At 45.3% G+C, this 18540-nt stretch overlaps 1 protein-coding gene across 1 annotated transcript in view; it reads right to left on the bottom strand.

Annotated features, from left to right (window-relative positions):
- Window positions 1-356: 356 nt before the first annotated feature.
- The window catches only part of LOC121547572 (cdc42 effector protein 4-like), a 29601-nt gene continuing 11417 nt past the window's right edge, over window positions 357-18540 (bottom strand). The window contains exon 2 of the mRNA XM_041858912.1: window positions 357-2445. Within this exon, the coding sequence (XP_041714846.1) occupies window positions 1177-2214 (1038 nt within the window). The 5' untranslated portion in view covers window positions 2215-2445 and the 3' untranslated portion in view covers window positions 357-1176. The remainder of the gene's footprint in view (window positions 2446-18540) is intronic.

Raw genomic sequence — 18540 nt, 5'->3', positions numbered from 1 at the left:
ATTTATGACTTCAGAGTGTGTTGGATGTATAGAGCATGTTAAGTGAACTGGTCCATTTTAGTGAACAGGTGAGGACAATAAAGCTGACTAATGGTTGGAATAATGAACAACCAAGTTGTGACATTGATTAAGAACCTGCTAGAAGACCAATTTATCAATTCTGTATGTGCGTACAATGTATAAACATAGGAAGAAGAAAAACATCTTTAACCTTCTGAATATTAACAAACAAATATTTTAACTGCATCTCACGATTCTCACCTCACTCAACACACACATACACATACAATTCATTCAAGGCCCCAAGGCTACTTGGCTATGCTAGCTAAACCCTGGGATACTTTTATCTTCTTTTATTTTTCCCTTTCCCTCTTCCTTCCTCCAAAGCTGTGTGAGAAACATACTGTTCAGTCCATGACATCATATGACCCGGCCTCCACCTAACGCGTCACACCTCCCTCGAGGAGGACTGCCGTGTGATCAAAAGTGACCTCGGTCAACCTCCATACTTCCACTTTTAAAGAATGTGACAATCAGTGTGAAGACCGCTGGTTGGCTTTCCCTTCCTTATTAATGCGCTATAAGGTATATGTTAGGGAAGGGAAATCCTCTGGATGAAAAGACAATGGGGGTGTGGGTGGGATATGTTAAGTTTGATATGAGTGGATATGAGGGTTGAGATCCTTGAGATTTGCCCCCTTATAAGGATAAACACACTGTGATGACGTATTGGAACTGGGATTAGATCATCATAATGACAGATCGTATTTCTACAAAAGGAAAACCTCAAACCAATAACTGGTGTCTCAGAGCGGTGTGTGTGTGTACTGGAATTCTGTAATGGCTAGAGTAAAAGGACTCATAGGACAATAACACACACCTAGCCAAAGTGGAGTGAATAAGGCTCAGTAACAGATGGTGCGTGATTGTATCCTAATACAGGAAGTAATAGCAGAATAAGGTGTGCACATAGAGCTTCTCTGGATAGATCCATATGTAAAAATGTAGGGGTTTTTCATCTTCATCGTGCTCCCAACCCTTCCCTTCCCTCCCAGGCTTGTACTAGCTTCAAAAACCCATGAAGAATACTTGTCTCCCTCTGTGTCCTCGCAAACCACGTTCTGGTGTCCTTATAAAGCACGTTCTGTGGCGGTGGTGTTACAGCCCTGTTCTGTTTTACACCCTGATTTCATCTTCGTCCTCGTCCATGAAGGAGAAGTCTTTGTCGTCCTCCCCCCCACCCCCCGGAGAGCTGTACTTGGCGCTGTCCGTGTCCCCCTCCTGCAGGTGGTTGAGTGGTTTCTCCTCAAGAGTGGCGGAGCCGGAGGAAGAAAAAGAGCAGCTGTCCAGGTGGCTGTGGGGGTGGTAGTTCCTGGGAGGGGTGTAGGGGGGGTCGGACATTATTTTCTGCTGGGGATAGATGCTGCGTGGGGGCCTGACTGGCGGCTGTAGATCCACCTGGTCCTTGACATCGTCCTCCGTAGTGGGAGGACTGATGGGGGGTGACCCACGGCCCTCGCTGCCCTTCCCCTCCTCGTACCCCAGGTCGTCCTCCTCCCAGCCCTTCTTCTCCATGACGCTGAGGATGTCCCCCAGCATGGAGGGACCCAGGTCGATGTGGAACGACATGATGGACTCCGCGTGCTTCATCCCACCACCCCGAGGATGGGACGGTGGCAGGTCAGTCAGTTCGCCAAAGCTCCGCTCGTCGAATTCCAGGTCCATGGCCGCGGCGCCGTTGACCGGTTTGCTGATTCCGTCGACCTCGGGCAGCTTCTTCAGAGGGCTGGAGGAGACGCTCTTGGGCATCCGGTGACCACCGCCCATCCTGCCCGCATCCTCGTTGTTGAGGTAGGGAAGGGAGATGGCGCTCTTCACAACGTTTGGCGAGCCACCAGGGGGTGCCAACGCGTTCTCGTAGTTGTCGCCGCGGTTCACCGACTGGGAGCGCTTGCTGCTCCTGAAGGTTCGGGACAGCAGACCTGGTTTTGAGACAGGTCCAGGGGAGCTCTGCTGCACCTCTGGAGCTGGTTCTTTAGGGGGCTCCCCAGACCGGGTACTGAGGAACGAGGTGTCCCCGAAGGCATCCCCGCCACGACCCACATGCATGGTGTGTCTGAAGTCCCCGAGAGGGGCGCTGATCATCTCTGCAGTCAGGTCGGCCCGGGAGCGACGCTTGGACTGGTTCGAGGTTAGCTGCTTGAGGATCGGCATGGTGATGTCTGATGAAGTCTCTCTGATATAACACTCCACAGGAACAGAAATGATTCAACAAAGAAACACCTGGTTGGTGCTAAGAGTTATGAGATGTTTGTGTCTTTCTCAGGTTTAATTGTAAATTGTGTTGTCAAGGCAAGGATAGATCCAGGTGTCTGGAGTACACAGCCATTGTGGTCCTTCAAACAGCTATGTTGAGGTCTGGTCCAGATAAATCCCCAAATCAACCTAAGGGAAAAACAGAAGAGAGGACACATTAAAACCACATTGCAAGACCTATGCAAATCAACTCAGATTCTCAAAGTTGGAAGGGAACATGGAAACTAACTACAACTTAACACAGAGTAGCTTTGTCATGTGTCATTTTATTCCTTTGGAGAGGAAGCAAGCAACTGGAAATGACAGCAAACAGCAATTATTTCCAATAGCTGCTGACTACATCTGAGGCACAGAATCAAGACAACTTTCTTAATCTATGCCGCTCTGCCTCAAACGTGGAAAGTTTTGTTGCTAGGCCGGGGCTTTGAAATAAAACCTCCAGTTGAGTGGTTCAGTTCTTTCTCACTTAACTAGAACTCGTTAACCTTCCAAGTTCTAAAAAAGGGGAAACACACAAGTCATTGATTGTAATACATTGGTATTCATGCCAATACGTTTTCTTAAATGGCACTTCCAAGTTCCCATAAATGTTGAAATATTGTTTTAAAAATGGCAGCTGGAATATTAATCAGTTTGGCTTTAACATTTCTAAGGCAGCTGTCTGTCGTCTGAAGTCCGTGCTGCCAATACAGTACTCTGCTCCACTGGTGCAGTTCCCATTTGGGCCCCTGCATGCTTCCCTTTCTGTTACATAACCCTACAGTCACAGGATACTGGGAGCCCAGTGGCTCCAGCTGCCAGGGATAAAGACAGGATGGAAAAAAGAATGGAGAGGAACGGCATTTCTTCAGCAGCTTGGATTAACTTAGAGCAACAGCTCAGAAGTATTGACTGTCACTGACTGACTGACTATCGTTCTGCTCGAACCCTTCTGTCACTGGCAGATCAACTTGGTCTTAGCTTTCTCTCTCTCTCTGTGTGGCTCTCACAGTTTTCAGACACCTTCAAGAGGTCGTTCAAAGCCTAGTCACCAGTGACTTGCATTACTGCACCACTGAAAGCATGGTGTGACTGACCACTGTGTTCCGAACTTAAGTCGTGATTAGAGTCAGGGACCCTGATAAGGCTACAGGACTGCCATCGGGATATGATTTACTGCTTAAGTGCTCTGGAATTCATAGCAGATACTTTGATCTGCAGCCTGGCAGCACTATGATCTATTACTCAATAAGCCAGACAATATGGGCCGTTTCAGAAGCTGGTGATATGGGCCATTTCAAGAGGAGTATCCACTTACCCAGGCCAATCTGTCTTCGTTGTCACCATCGACCCCGCAATGAAACACTATCTCAAAACATAACGGTGTGAGTGGACAGAGGCGCAAAGTTGGCGTCTTTTCGTATTTTCCCTCACGTAGGGCAGCAGCCTGCAATAGAGCCTAGTAGGCACATGAGTAGGCCTAGGTGACATCAACAACGGTTTCAATTGTGGCTGCTAGGCAATATTCCAATCGTTCTCTTGTGTTCCAACCAGAGCGCACACGTGCACACACACACACACGTCACAGGCCTACCCTCCAGTCTCTATGTGTTCATACCTCTGGATGAATGGGGCATCAGGCAACAATATTCCAAAGCAACATCACCCTCGAAAACAACAATGGCCCATTCAACTGAAAAGGCAACTGTAGCAGCAGAGAGAACAGACAGCTTTTTGATAGATGCGTTAAAACCAGTTCTTCTCCTTTCAAAAGGACAGAACATCCCTAAGGACAATTCAATTATCTTACATTTACATTTTAGTCATTTAGCAGACGCTCTTATCCAGAGCAACTTACAGTTAGTGCATACAATTTTTCATACTGGCCCCCCGTGGGAATCGAACCCACAACCCTGGCGTTGCAAACGCCATGCTCTACCAACTGAGCTACATCCCTGCAGGCCATTCCCTCCCCTACCCTGGACCAATTGTGCGCCGCCCCATGGGTCTCCCGGAATAATCTGTCCTTAGTCATAAGGACTGTGAGTGTGTAGAGGTTTTGCCCCCTCAATAAATAATTTCCATTTAGACACAAACACAATGACAACTTTATGAGCAAGGAGACAAAAACTGAGCATGAATGACTGCACAAGAGGTTTGCAAAAGTAGAAACTTAATACAAACTATTACACACCTTTTGACCAACAACTGAAACACTTTAGCCATTATGAAAGCGCAAACTGCTCCAAAACAACCAAACGAATTAGCTCGGCCATCACAGCTTTCAAGGGACACAATTGTGAAACCTCACATTGTGCTGTTGTGGCTAAGAAAGTCTTAAGTAGGCCTTGCTTACATTACTACAGGGTGATCCATCATTACCTATTATTAGCCTGACACATTATTACACAACTCACTATGCATGAGACCACAATCCTCCAGCCAGTCTGCTTCTTCTCTATATGCCAGCCTGTCGGCGGCTCTGTCTCATTCAATGTGCAGGCCTATGACCTGAGCTGTGCTCTCCTGTAGTGTACCACTGCAGGCAAAGGCCAACCCACTTATATAATCGTAACACTTTAATACAACAACACGTTGCTTGCCAATCGTAGTGTAAGATTTAATATGTTGACATTTTCAATAAGTCTGAAAAAGCAAAAGCAAGAAATGACTCCCAATTTATAACATGTCACTGTCAACAATAGCAGTTAAGTTTACTACCTGGTAATAGCCTACACTGAGACAGTGCCCATGCCCATGCTTGCAAGGCCAGCGGAAGCAGTCAACTAGGGAGCCTTGGCAACATGGATCCACAACAGAGAGTGCCCTGTCCTGGACTTCAGTCAAGACTCCTCATGTGTCCCTCCCTGCCCTTAACTAGTTCTCTGCCCATGTCTCCATGGCGACCTTAGGCCTAGTACTGCTTGGCTTCCCAGCTAGCTAACTTCCTGCCTGTCTGTAAGCCTCAGAGCGGGGCCCTTATCCCCTCCAGGGTGACATCACCTTTTCCTAATGGATTAACTAAGGCTGCCTGCCTTAGAACCATCTCTCAGTCCCAAATGGAATCCTATCCTCTATGGGTTCTGGTCAAAAGCAGAGCTCTATAAATGGAATACGGTGCCATATGGGACACATCCCAATGTCTCAGTCCCTGCCTGTTGGGCTCAGAGTGGAATAAGACGTATAAAACAATGACCACAATACAACTGCTAAACTAGAGAGGGAATGGAATGCGTTTGATGTGATGTGATGCATCATTAGAAGACATTCATACACAGGATAAAAGAACACAGTGTGTTCTCCTCAAATATTAAAAAGTGACAAACTTCACACCTTGGGTCGTTATAGGAAATGGCCCATAAGGGCCCCAGTGTGTGTTCGGGAGAAGAGTTACCACCACGGTATTACCACTTGGTGCCATTAACACATGCATGACAAAGGGGAGGAGAAGACTCCAGGCAGCGCTGTCATCTTCAATTACATCCATTCAATATGAGTTTACATAAATCATGCAAGCTATATGAAGCCACACAGACATTCCACATGCAGCTCACAACAACATTCCAAACTGCTTGCCTATTTGCAGCCCCTTCATTGCAGGCCAGGGGCAACAAAGCTGGGCAGTTTACTTTGAGCACCATTTCACCTCAGTGAAAAGTCTAGACAAGTATAAAAATACTACTAAAAATGAAAGCCAGGCCATTTGCTCTTTGCCTAGGACGTCATGCATGGGTAAGAGTAGTCACTGGGGAATCGACTGAACCGAGCTGTATGTCCCAAAATATGCTGCTACACATACACACACACACACACACACACACGTGGTTCTAAGAACACAGCCGGGGTCTGGATTCCATCTCAGTAATCTTTCAAATGTTGCTCAGAGCTGGACTAGTTGAGCAGACCATGCTAGTTAGCAATGCAAATAGTCCGGGTAGCCATGATTAGCTGTTCAGGAGTCTTATGGCTTGGGGGTAGAAGCTGTTAAGAAGCCTTTTGGACCTAGACTTGGCGCTCCGGTACCGCTTGCCGTGTGGTTTCACTGCGGCTTAGATGGTACAATGATTCTCTACACTATACTATCTGATTTTGTCACATAAACTGAAATTAGGCAAACTATTAGAGTTTTAGCAACCAGGAAATGGCAGAGTGATTTCTGCATAGTGCAAATTTAAGCACTCAAAGCATCACATGACAGCAGATCCAACTGGCAGAAAGGTCTATGAATGATTAACAGCTTCTTAAGTCGCCCTCAGCCCCAGGGCACCAACATAGAGGATGACGTCATAAAATGTCTGATTCATACTATAAGGCTAACCCGACCCGTACTGTGCTATCTTGGATATTTTTCTCTTCACATTTTCCTTTCTAGCATGGTTCCTGGAACTATGGTGGATGTGTAAAGCGGCCAGCCCAGTACAGCTTAGCTTGTACTGTTAATCAGGAACGTCCCCATTAACTTTTACATCACACACAATCAACCTCTTACTCTGATAATCCTCCTGGGTCACAAGCTAGGCCACAATCCTACAACAATGTTCCAATCATGTTCCACACCGATTACTGTCCCTCTTTGGAAATGTCATCCATGTTGTCAAGTCAATCCTCCGTCTCTCCTTTCACAGCTGGACCACCTTCGCAGTCCACAACTCTGCAAGTTGTATTTTAGGGCCCTTTACATTTTTCAAAGGAAAGACAGAGAGAGAACATTACTTTTTCACTAGGCGGTCACTGTACCTGTACACAGCCCATTTGTAATTAGCCCACCCAACTACCTCATCCCCATATTGTTATTTATTTTGTTCATTTGCACCCCAGTATCTCTATTTGCACATCATCTTCTGCACATCTAAGTGTTAATACTAAATTGTAATTATTTTGCACTATGGCCTATTTATTACCTTACCTCCATAACTTACTACATTTGCGCACACTGTATATAGATTTTCTATTGTGTTATTGACTTTGTTTTGTTTTACCCCATATGTAACTCTGTGTTGTTGTTTTTAAATCGCACTGCTTTGCTTTATCTTGGCCAGGTTGCAGTTGTAAATGAGAACTTGTTCTCAACTGGCTTACCTGGTTAAATAAAGGTTAAATAAAAAATAAATTAAAAAAGGTGCTGGTGGTGTATTGTGAATAGAGTTAGTGGATCTTACGCAACTGCAGAGGCACTGTAACATACTTTATGCCCAGTCAGATATTCAATTCTGACTGGGCATAGTCACATTTTAGTTTACATTAACAATGTTATAGGCTTTTAACTGTTAATAAGATAAACAAATAAAAAGCTGACATCCTTGTGCCATAAGTAGCTCTATATCAACAACAACCTAACTGCTAACTGTGCCACTAGAGATCCTGGTTCGAATCCAGGCTCTGTCGCAGCCGGCCGCGACCGGGAGACTCATGGGCGGCGCACAGTTGGCCCAGCGTCGTCCAGGGTAGGGGAGGGAATGGCCGGCAGGGATGTAGCTCAGTTGATAGAGCATGGCGTTTGCAACACCAGGGTTGTGGGTTCGATTCCCACGGGGGGCCAGTATAAAAAAAATATTTAAAAAATGTATTCACTAACTGTAAGTCGCTCTGGATAAGAGCGTCTGCTAAATGACTAAAAATTTAAATGTAAAAAAAAAAAAAAAATCTAGTTTCCTTTCAGGGTTCCACAACCATTGCTCATACTACATGCTCCCAATATGTCAGCCATGTTCGTGTAAACTCTATTTCATGGGCTAACACAGTAGTTATGTTAGACATGGTATATTACATTACCCATGTTAAGTTAAAATCACATCTGGACGGTGCCTTGTCCTGGTCTTGCACTGTGAAGGCTAAAGCCCTGCTAAACTTTCCATGCTAAAGCTTGCTGCAAGCTGTTACGGCCCATCAATAAAATGACCAATGAATCAATCAATGGCACTGCGTAACCATGGCAACAAGTTCACAACAGTGTCAAAGAACTCAGGTGCCATCAGGGACCTCATGGGGCCCTGCAGGTTCAAACATATCACAACATGCTGCTGTATACACCCTTATGCTATACTAGGGAAATTGTGTTTCCATAGCTAGGGCTGACAGTGTGGACTTGTGAAGAGCAGAATCAACAACCTCTGCATAAGCAAAACAGTTGCTTTGTGAGAAGGTGTTAAAGTTTACAGTTAGCCATTGTTATGTAAATGAAAGATGAAAAGTACCAGTGGCCTGGCTTTGGCCAAAGTGTGAGCAGGTCTGCTGGAGCCATGGCCCAGTGAGACACAGTGTCGGCCCGCTTAGATGGAAACAGAAAAGTCTGAGCCTTTTGGGTAAAACACTGGCGTAAATCCTATATGGAAATGTACCATTAAGGACACTACTGTAGGTCAGCAGTGAAACAGACATGCAACCCAACCTATATGGGCTTTGGTAGTTGATCGTTTTCACCAGCAATAATAGGGAGACCTGACTAGCACGTTGCTAGTTCTTCAGGTTGATGGATAGACCTATACCTCCCTGCAAGTTAAATACAAACCATTGAATCTAAGCCAAACAATTATTGACCAATATTGCGACCTGGATATGTTTCCAATAAATGTCCAACAGTATCCTTACATGGTGAATTCAGGGCAATGTACGTAGGCAGTGTTGTAGAATGATGTCAATATCAAATCAAGTATAATCTGATAATGGCCATGTAAACAGAATAATCATTCTGGGCGCAGTGTCACATGTACATAAATTATTTTGTCTACGTAATGTCCCATTGTTCTCAGAGTAGCTACAGTTGAAGTCGGAAGTTTACATACACTTAGGTTGGAGTCATTAAAACTTGTTTTTCAACCACTCCACAAACGTCTTGTTAACAAACTATTGTTTTGGCAAGTCGGTTAGGACATCTACTTTGTGCATGACACAAGTAATTTTTCCAACAATTGTTTACAGAGATTATTTCACTTATAATTCACTGTATCACAATTCCAGTGGGTCAGAAGCGTACATACACTAAGTTGACTGTGCCTTTAAACAGCTTGGAAAATTCCCAAAAAATTATGTCATGGCTTTAGAAGTTTCTGATAGGCTAATTTACATCATTTGAGTCAATTGGAGGTGTATCTGTGGATTTATTTCAAGGCCTACCTTCAAACTCAGTGCCTCTTTGATTGACATCATGAGAAAATCAAAATAAATCAGCCAAGACCTCAGAAAATAAAATGGTAGACCTCCACAAGTCTGGTTCAGCCTTGGGAGCAATTTCCAAACGCCTGAAGGCACCACGTTCATCTGTACAAACAATAGTATGCAAGTATAAACACCATGGGACCATGCAGCCGTCATACCGCTCAGGAAGGAGATGCGTTCTGTCTCCTAGAGATTAACGTACTTTGGTGTGAAAAGTGCAAATCAATCCCAGAACAACAGCAAAGGACATTGTGACATTGTGACAAAGGACAGGGTCCCCTGTAGCTCAGTTGGTAGATCATGGCGCTTGCAACGCCAGGGTTGTGGGTTCGTTTCCCACGGGGGGCCAGTATGGAAAATGTATGCACTCACTAACTGTAAGTTGCTCTGGATAAGAGCGTCTGCTAAATGACTAAAATGTAAAAAAAAAATTAAAAAAAATGAAGATGCTGGAGGAAACGGGTACAAAAGTATCTATATCCACAGTAAAACGAGTCCTACATCGACATAACCTGAAAGGCCGCTCTGAAGAAGCCACTGCTCCAAAACCGCCATAAAAAAGCCAGACTACGGTTTGAAACTGCACATGGGGACAAAGATCTTACTTTTTGGAGAAATGTCCTCTGGTCTGATGAAACAAAAATAGAACTGTTTGGCCATAATGACCATCGTTATGTTTGGAGGAGAAAGGGGGTGGCTTGCAAGCCGAAGAACACCATCCCAACCGTGAAGCACGGGGGTGGCAGCATCATGCTGTGGGGGTGCTTTGCTGCAGGAGGGACTGGTGCACTTCACAAAATGGATGGCATCATGAGGAAGGAAAATTATGTGGATATATTGAAGCAACATCTCAAGACATCAGTCAGGAAGTTGTCCTCTGTAGCTCAGCTGGTAGAGCACGGCGCTTGTAACGCCAAGGTAGTGGGTTCGATCCCCGGGACCACCCATACACAAAAATGTATGCACGCATGACTGTAAGTCGCTTTGGATAAAAGCGTCTGCTAAATGGCATATTATTATTATTATATTATAAGTTAAAGCTTGGTCGCAAATGGGTCTTCCAAATGGACAATGACCCCAAGCATACTTCCAAAGTTGTGGCAAAATGGCTTAAGGACAACAAAGTCAAGGTATTGGAGTGGCCATCACAAAGCCCTGACCTCAATCCTATAGAACATGTGTGGGCAAAACTGAAAAGGCGTGTGCGAGCAAGGAGGCCTACATACCTGACTCAGTTACACCAGCTCTGTCAGGAGGAATGGGCCAAAATTCACCCAACTTATTGTGGGAAGCTTGTGGAAGGCTACCCAAAATGTTTGACCCAAGTTAAACAATTTAAAGGTAATGCTACCAAATACTCATTGAGTGTATGTAAACTTCTGACCCACTGGGAATGTGATGAAAGAAATAAAAGCTGAAAGAAATAATTATCTCTACTATTATTCTGACATTTCACATTCTTAAAATAAAGTGGTGATCCTAACTGACCTAAAACAGGGAATTTTTCCTAGAGTAAACGTCAGGAATTGTGAAAATGTATTTGGCTAAGGTGTATGTAAACTTCCGACTTCAACTGTACTTGCCATTGTCATCATAACCTGTTGTTCCAGTTTCTCTTCATAACCAGTGGGTTGGTATGTTATTTGAGGCTATCCTTTATGAGAGAGAGAGAGAGAGAGAGAGAGAGAGAGAGAGAGAGAGAGAGAGAGAGAGAGAGAGAGAGAGAGAGAGAGAGAGAGAGAGAGAGAGAGAGAGAGAGAGAGAGAGAGAGAGAGAGAGAGAGAGAGAGAGAGAGAGAGAGAGAGAGAGAGAGAGAGAGAGAGAGAGAGAGAGAGAGAGAGAGAGAGAGAGAGAGAGAGAGAGAGAGAGAGAGAGAGAGAGAGAGAGAGAGAGAGAGAGAGAGAGAGAGAGAGAGAGAGAGAGAGAGAGAGAGAGAGAGAGAGAGAGAGAGAGAGAGAGAGAGAGAGAGAGAGAGAGAGAGAGAGAGAGAGAGAGAGAGAGAGAGAGAGAGAGAGAGAGAGAGAGAGAGAGAGAGAGAGAGAGAGAGAGAGAGAGAGAGAGAGAGAGAGAGAGAGAGAGAGAGAGAGAGAGAGAGAGAGAGAGAGAGAGAGAGAGAGAGAGAGAGAGAGAGAGAGAGAGAGAGAGAGAGAGAGAGAGAGAGAGAGAGAGAGAGAGAGAGAGAGAGAGAGAGAGAGAGAGAGAGAGAGAGAGAGAGAGAGAGAGAGAGAGAGAGAGAGAGAGAGAGAGAGAGAGAGACCCCTCCTTATATGGCGAAATGGTGTGGTCAGCTACTGGTCCATACTGACTCAGGCGTTACTAACAATCAGCAAACAGAATCTCTGTGTAATAATTACTGTACATAACATATGGAGGGAGGTCAAGTGTCAATCCCTGTAGGGGTTGTCCACAGCTAAGCCACAGCTAAGCTCGTCTACAACAACGCTTGCTCAATGCGTTTAAAGTCGGAGTGAGAAAAATCTTTGAAATAGATAAATGTTTACGCTAGTTTTTTTTATCAGCGTTGACAGCTGTAAAGGACATGGCTATCCTGACCCTGATGACCTGTAGAATAAACACACTCAAAAGGTCAATAACCTGTGAGGTAAACTGAGGCGGAGGTAAATACCAAATACTCAACACACCTTTAGCCTACAGCATGGGGTCAGACTGAGGGCAAGAGAGGTATAGTACATTTACATTTTAGTCATTTAGCAGACTTACAGTTAGTGAGTGCATACATTTTTTTCCCCTTTTCATACTGGCCCCCCGTGGGAATCGAACCCACAACCCTGGCGTTGCAAACACCATGCTCTACCAACTGAGCTACACGGGACTAGTAACATTATCTCTGTCTGTGTGGGCTTTGGGCTACCTGATTAATACAGGCGGTTGGTGGACAGCATGGTGAAGTGATGTAGAAAGTTCTGCAAGGCAAGCCTGGACAGCTGACTGGGTAAATAGACCCACCTCAGCAGGAACACTACAGGAAGTGTGTGTCTAAACCCATGTGAACCCACCTAACGGGCCTCATGCCGCATACACAGAGAAACAATCCACAAGAGGATTAAGTGTAGCATGTTTATCAAAGGAGCATAACGTCAGCGTGCCTCAACCAGCAAGTTACTCTACTCTGTGTGTCCCTCTCGAGCGCACACACACACACACACACACCACCCCCTCTCAAATACACCCCTTCCCTCCACACCCGCCCCACTATCCATTTCCCCCCTGCGTCATGGTTCAAATCCATCTCATGTAACTGGCGGTTAGCTTGTTGTTGTTCATCCCTTGTTATATCCTCAACACTGCTCTGCTAGCTAACCGTTAACTGTTGTCTCATGTAACATATTTCAGCCACGTGGGCCTGTGGCAGACTGAGGGAGAGAGATGTTTTTAATCTTTCCATATCCTGCCATCAGTCAGCAGCCAGGGGCTTTTGAATAAACACAGACTTTCACTGCTACAGTCTGCCTGCCTCCCCACGCTGCGCTAATTCACTGCTTTTATAAACCTGCTACTCTTGCATGGTTGGACAAACAGTGTGTGGTTCAATCCTGGGTGGGCAGTGTGTGTGTGTGTGTGTGTGTGTGTGTGTGTGTGTGTGAAGTGATCTCAGCCATAACCAGCAATCAAATGGATGATTAACATGTCGTTTCAGGCTTGTCAAAATCTCCCTCTGTACATGATGATCCCCTGAGGCGTTCCCTCTCTGAATTCCCCTCCGTTGTATCTCTATGAATAATATCCTGTGTGATTAATGCCATGACCTCCAATTCCCCACTAAAGGAGTCCACATGCTTCCCATCCAGAACAGTTTGTGCATATATTGTGACGACAGTGACATTTTTGTTTGTTTTGGTCTTTGACAAGGGATTCTTTGGCTGTTCATGCAAAAAAATGCCTCAAGGCAAGCCAAAGTTCAGAGCCGAAGTCTACGCCCGTTCATTGGTCAACAGTAGGAATTCTTCAATGAAGTGTTTGTCATTCAACGACAAACGACTCGTTTTCATGCAAATGCTTTCACTTGATTAATACTGCACCAAACATTTTAGTTAGCTGTACAATTGCGTGACTAAGATCTCATTGGCAAAAACTTCCAAATTAATGACATATTTCTCGAGTTATCGATTTTGTGGAAGTGTATATTGGCTCAAGATGGACAAACAGTACTATTGCCGCTTTTTCCAAGTGAAGGTCTTTTAAGGGAGTATGCGAGCACACTCATTCGCGGGCTAGGCGCCAGCCGAACCGATGCATGCTGAAGCCTTAAGGGCGAAGCCAACAACACTGAGGGCTGGAGGCCAGCCAAGGAGGGAGGGAGGGATAGGAGGGGGGAGGGGTAGCACCCTGCCCTGCCCTTGTGGAGTAACAGGGACTTTCTAAAGGAAAGACACAGATGGGGGCACCAAAGAGAAACACCCCCTCATAATAGGGTAGGGGTGGCGATCGAGGCAGAGTGGCATGTTACCACTTTACCCTCCCTCACTCCCTGCCCAGGAGGAATGCATGCCAACAGTTAACGAACACAGGCTTTTACACTGTCCTCCAAGCCCTGCATGCAGCGCTTCCAAACTGTCATTAGCCCCATAGAGAGGCACAGAAGGGGATTGTGTGTGTGATTAATCAGTGTATCTATTAGTACTATTTTATTATTATGTGTTTTACTTTTCTATTATTTATCTATTTTCTTTCTCTCTGCATTGTTGGAAATGGCCCGTAAGCATTTCACTGTTAGTCCACACCTGCTATTTACGAAGCATGTGACGAATAAAATGTAGATTTGATTTGAACCCCTCCCTCCGTCAGAGAGGCCTAACCAAGAGCTAAGAGGATACAGGCCAGGGGGTGGACTCACTCAACAGGCCAACAGCTGCAACACTATAGATGGAGAGAGGTTCTATTGAGGATCATTTTGCATAAAAAGGAGAGGCTGGAACTCAAACCTCATTACATTGGAAAAGATACCCATACTACTGCCAGAATTAGGCTACAGTTCCCCTAGTAATAGGAAAAAGACCATCATGACAATGTGGTATTTCATCAAACCTGAGGTGAAGTTATTACTACGATGTTACTGGACAATGGAACATTGATTGGGAGCTTGTTTTCAACAGTATAAAAGTCTGTTTATTTTTTCCACTTCAAATGGGAGAGCCACGTGCAAAACAGAGTGCTGACCCATGATAGCTTGATTGCTCTGCCTGCCTGTGCCACAGAGTGAGCGGAGCGGCAGCTGATTTTTTTTGGGCCAAATCACCAGAAAGATAAGCAGATACCAGCATTGCACAGTGCAAAATCCATTCAGCCAATGCAGCAGCTACTGCTGATTAACACACACACACAGTTACAGTGGAACTCATGGGGAGCTCCGACTGAGCAGCTCGCTCCCTCATTGACAAGAATGAGATAATGAAACAACATGTTGCTCCCTTTCACAACACCAGCAGTAGTCAACAAAACCTGCCCCAACAAAAGCTTTTACCCTCAAAGACAACAGACAGCCTCACAAACATCTCTTTACTACAGCCATAACACAGATTCACAGCAGTTTGACAAGCTGAAAATCACATCACAGTAAATAGACTGGTCTGAGTGAGAGGCTGCCACAAACACTAAACCGTAACCCACATCGTTGGGTTGATTTAATTGACCCAGACAATATTTACCAGCATACTGTGTGTGTGTGTGTGTGTGTGTGTGTGTGTGTGTGTGTGCGCTTTATTCCCTGCAACTTTGCAGGAATGCCCAGTTCAGGCCCAGCAGATGGGGATGTGTTACAAGCCTCAGCTCAGCTCACCTACACACACAGGGCAGAAGCCAGAAGGCCTTCTCCCCGGAAAAGAGACAGCTGAATGATAGGGATGTGACATTTGCCAGGGGAAGACTGGGTAATAAGACACATTTGCCAGGGGAGGACTGGGTAATAAGACACATTTGCCAGGGGAGGACTGGGTAATAAAGACACATTTGCCAGGGGAGGACTGGGTAATAAGACACATTTGCCAGGGGAGGATGGAGAAATATGATCAATGTGATGCAAACCAGTGGCATTGGTCCAGCCAGGTCAGCAAGGCCCTGCTGAACAGATACAACAGACACAGATGGTGCTTTCCATTAAGACTTACCCCCACAACAGTGGGTCGCCAGTGTTTTATGTTAATGTAGCTCTAATGTTATTGTGTTTCCATCAGGAATGTGACACTAAAGACTTATGGCATCTGTTTGTTCTGACCTCTACTGCAAAAAAAATAAAATTAAAACTGAAATAATTTTCAGTAAGTGCAGGTTTTTCCCTTTCTTAAAGTTCATAGTTAGCCATTGTTATGTAAATAAGATCACAAAATCAGTGGGCAGCACATGATCAGCCAGACGTGTCCCTCTACCTGCATACCTTTCTTACCACCCAGTCTCATTCGGTTTCCTTGTACTGTAACTATCCTCACTACGTGTCTATGTGTGGATTTGGCATTCAACTAACGAGCAGGTCTGATTTCCTGGAAACAATGAATGGTTTATGTTTGACGACAGTGAGACAACATGCAGTAGAGCCCTGGGAGAATGTCTTCATGTGTGTTTACTAGTACGCAGGCTATAAGAGGGTGTGTGTATGTGTGTGGGCGCAATAAACTCAGTCCATCAACAGCTCTCGCAGCACTGTGTCTGTCAGTATGTTTGAGCAAAGCGAGAGCTAGAAACACTAATCTTGATCACATAATGGGTAGCTATTTGGGTGCATTGCAAGGTGATTTGGAGAGATTCTTCACAGTCAGACTAAGTTGTAAACACACTTTCTCTCACGGATAGCACATTTACATCATTTTAGTCATTTAGCAGACGCTCTTATCCAGAGCGACTTACAGTTAGTGAGTGCATACATTATTTTATTTTTCATACTGGCCCCCCGTGGGAATTGAACCCACAACCCTGGCGTTGCAAACGCCATACTCTACCAACTGAGCTACATCCCTGCCGGCCATTCCCTCCCCTACCCTGGACGACGCAGGGCCAATTATGCGCCGCCCCATGGGTCTCCCGGTCGCGGCCGGCTACGACAGAGCCTGGATTGGAACCAGGATCTCTAGTGGCACAGCGATGCAGTGCCTTAGACCACTGCGCCAATCGGGAGCACACACACACACACACACACACACACACACACACACACACACACACACACACACACACACACACACACACACACACACACACACACACACACACACACACACACACACACACACACACACACACACACACACACACACACACACACAGTCCCTATAGGCTACCACAAAGCCAGCAGAACTGAAGAACCGACAAAGTCACAGAGATCACAATGGACCCAGATCAACAAGAAACAAAGCAGTGCTTCCAGTGTAAAGGGAGACGGGAGCCAAACCCTAACGGGATTCCACATCCAGGACACACACACACACAGGGCCATCTCCTGAGAACCGACCCAGTGGATATAACCAGCCAGTCCAGCCCAGAACACCCTCTATTCATATTCACCCAGAGTAAAAGGGAATGCATGGCAAGGATACTGCTGACAGACAAATTATTATTAGATAAATTAATCCATCAGATGTATAGTGTTACTTCTGCCCATATAGACAGGCCTAGGAGCACAAGGTCTAGGAGTCACGGGATGGATAAGCCCTCTAATGGAGTGTTCAAGGCTAGTACAGAGGAGGCCACTGGGGAGCAATGACGGCATTCCTTTGTCTTTTCAGCAGCTGAAGCCTACGCTTGAGAGATACCACCACTTTCTAAGCCCATACGGAGGAAGAGAACGATGAGAGGGAACAATGGAGAACCACTGAACTGTGAACAGGCCAGAGCATTTCACTCTCTGATGGACAGACCAGATGCACACCACGATGCATGCTTTGAATACATAGGACTCCTCTAGTGTCTAGCCTACACATATTGCACAACAGCCCGACTACTAGGCCAGTCAAAGCAGTGGTGGTGTGTTAGATGTGAAGGGAGTTAACACGGTCAGGGTTAAATGGTTAACCATGTCTCCATAGACATATTTTATCAAATCAGGACACAGACAACCGAGTCCCACCATAAGGAGGGACAATTCAACTTGGAATCTAATATCTACAAAAGTGTAAACACTGCTGCATCAATTACATATTGTTATGACTGTGAGAACACAAACACTCCCCTAAAACACTGTTCAATTTGGTTGAAGAGAAACACTGATGTCCCCCCACCAAAGGCAGCCATTATTGGACTATAGAGCCAATTTATGAGACAAAAATGAGATTGCATAGAGAAGACTCAGGGTTCTCTTTCTCAAGAGTGTGTTGGGTGAGGTTGGGTTTCATGACTCCAGCTGTAGCTATGCATCTCCTTTCAGGTGGAGTCCTCACTGGAATGCTCAAATCACTGGCTGTGAAATGTTTCAAAACATGTTGGGAGGTTCAGGTGTCGGTGACAGATTCCAGTGAATAGGTAGAGCAGAGTTGGACAGGTGTGTCGAGTTGTGTCATTTCATGGTGGAGCAGTGAATGTATTGTACTGTGACAAGTGACAGTCCCACAGAAGCTACTGATGATGCCTCCGACTCTGAACCCTCGGAATGTGACTCACCCTGAGAAAATTACATGATCTTTTGTCTTTTCTTTTGAGCTCAGGACATCAGGTAGTATTATCTGACATTTCACAGATTCTCCACATCCATTCTCTAAACGCTTGTAATAATAATGAGTCATTCAAACCTAGACTTCAGGCTAAAAACTGTACTGTGGAAGCTGTGTGTGTAAAATAGCTGACAGTCAAGTGCTACATTATAACCAGTAGTCCTACAACCAGTAGATCACAATCAATCTTGTCAAGCAGAAACGGAATATAACAGCCTGGAGTAGTGTTGAACCACAGATGGATACATTTCCAGCCAAACCGGCTATGTATCTAAATGCATGTCAAATTACTTTGACCGTAAACCAACGCAGGTAGGTGTATGGAATGCAACGTACAGAATCAGGTGCATCTCAACACACAGAAAAGACTGAGTATCACCCTACCTATCCCTGGCTAAACTCTGTCCTTTAAGGCATGGCCCAGGCCATTTGATGG

This window comes from Coregonus clupeaformis, chromosome 31 (assembly GCF_020615455.1).
Source record: "Coregonus clupeaformis isolate EN_2021a chromosome 31, ASM2061545v1, whole genome shotgun sequence".
Taxonomy (NCBI): domain Eukaryota; kingdom Metazoa; phylum Chordata; class Actinopteri; order Salmoniformes; family Salmonidae; genus Coregonus; species Coregonus clupeaformis.
Note: the sequence above shows the minus strand (reverse complement) of the source record. Positions and strands in the feature narration are given on the sequence as shown.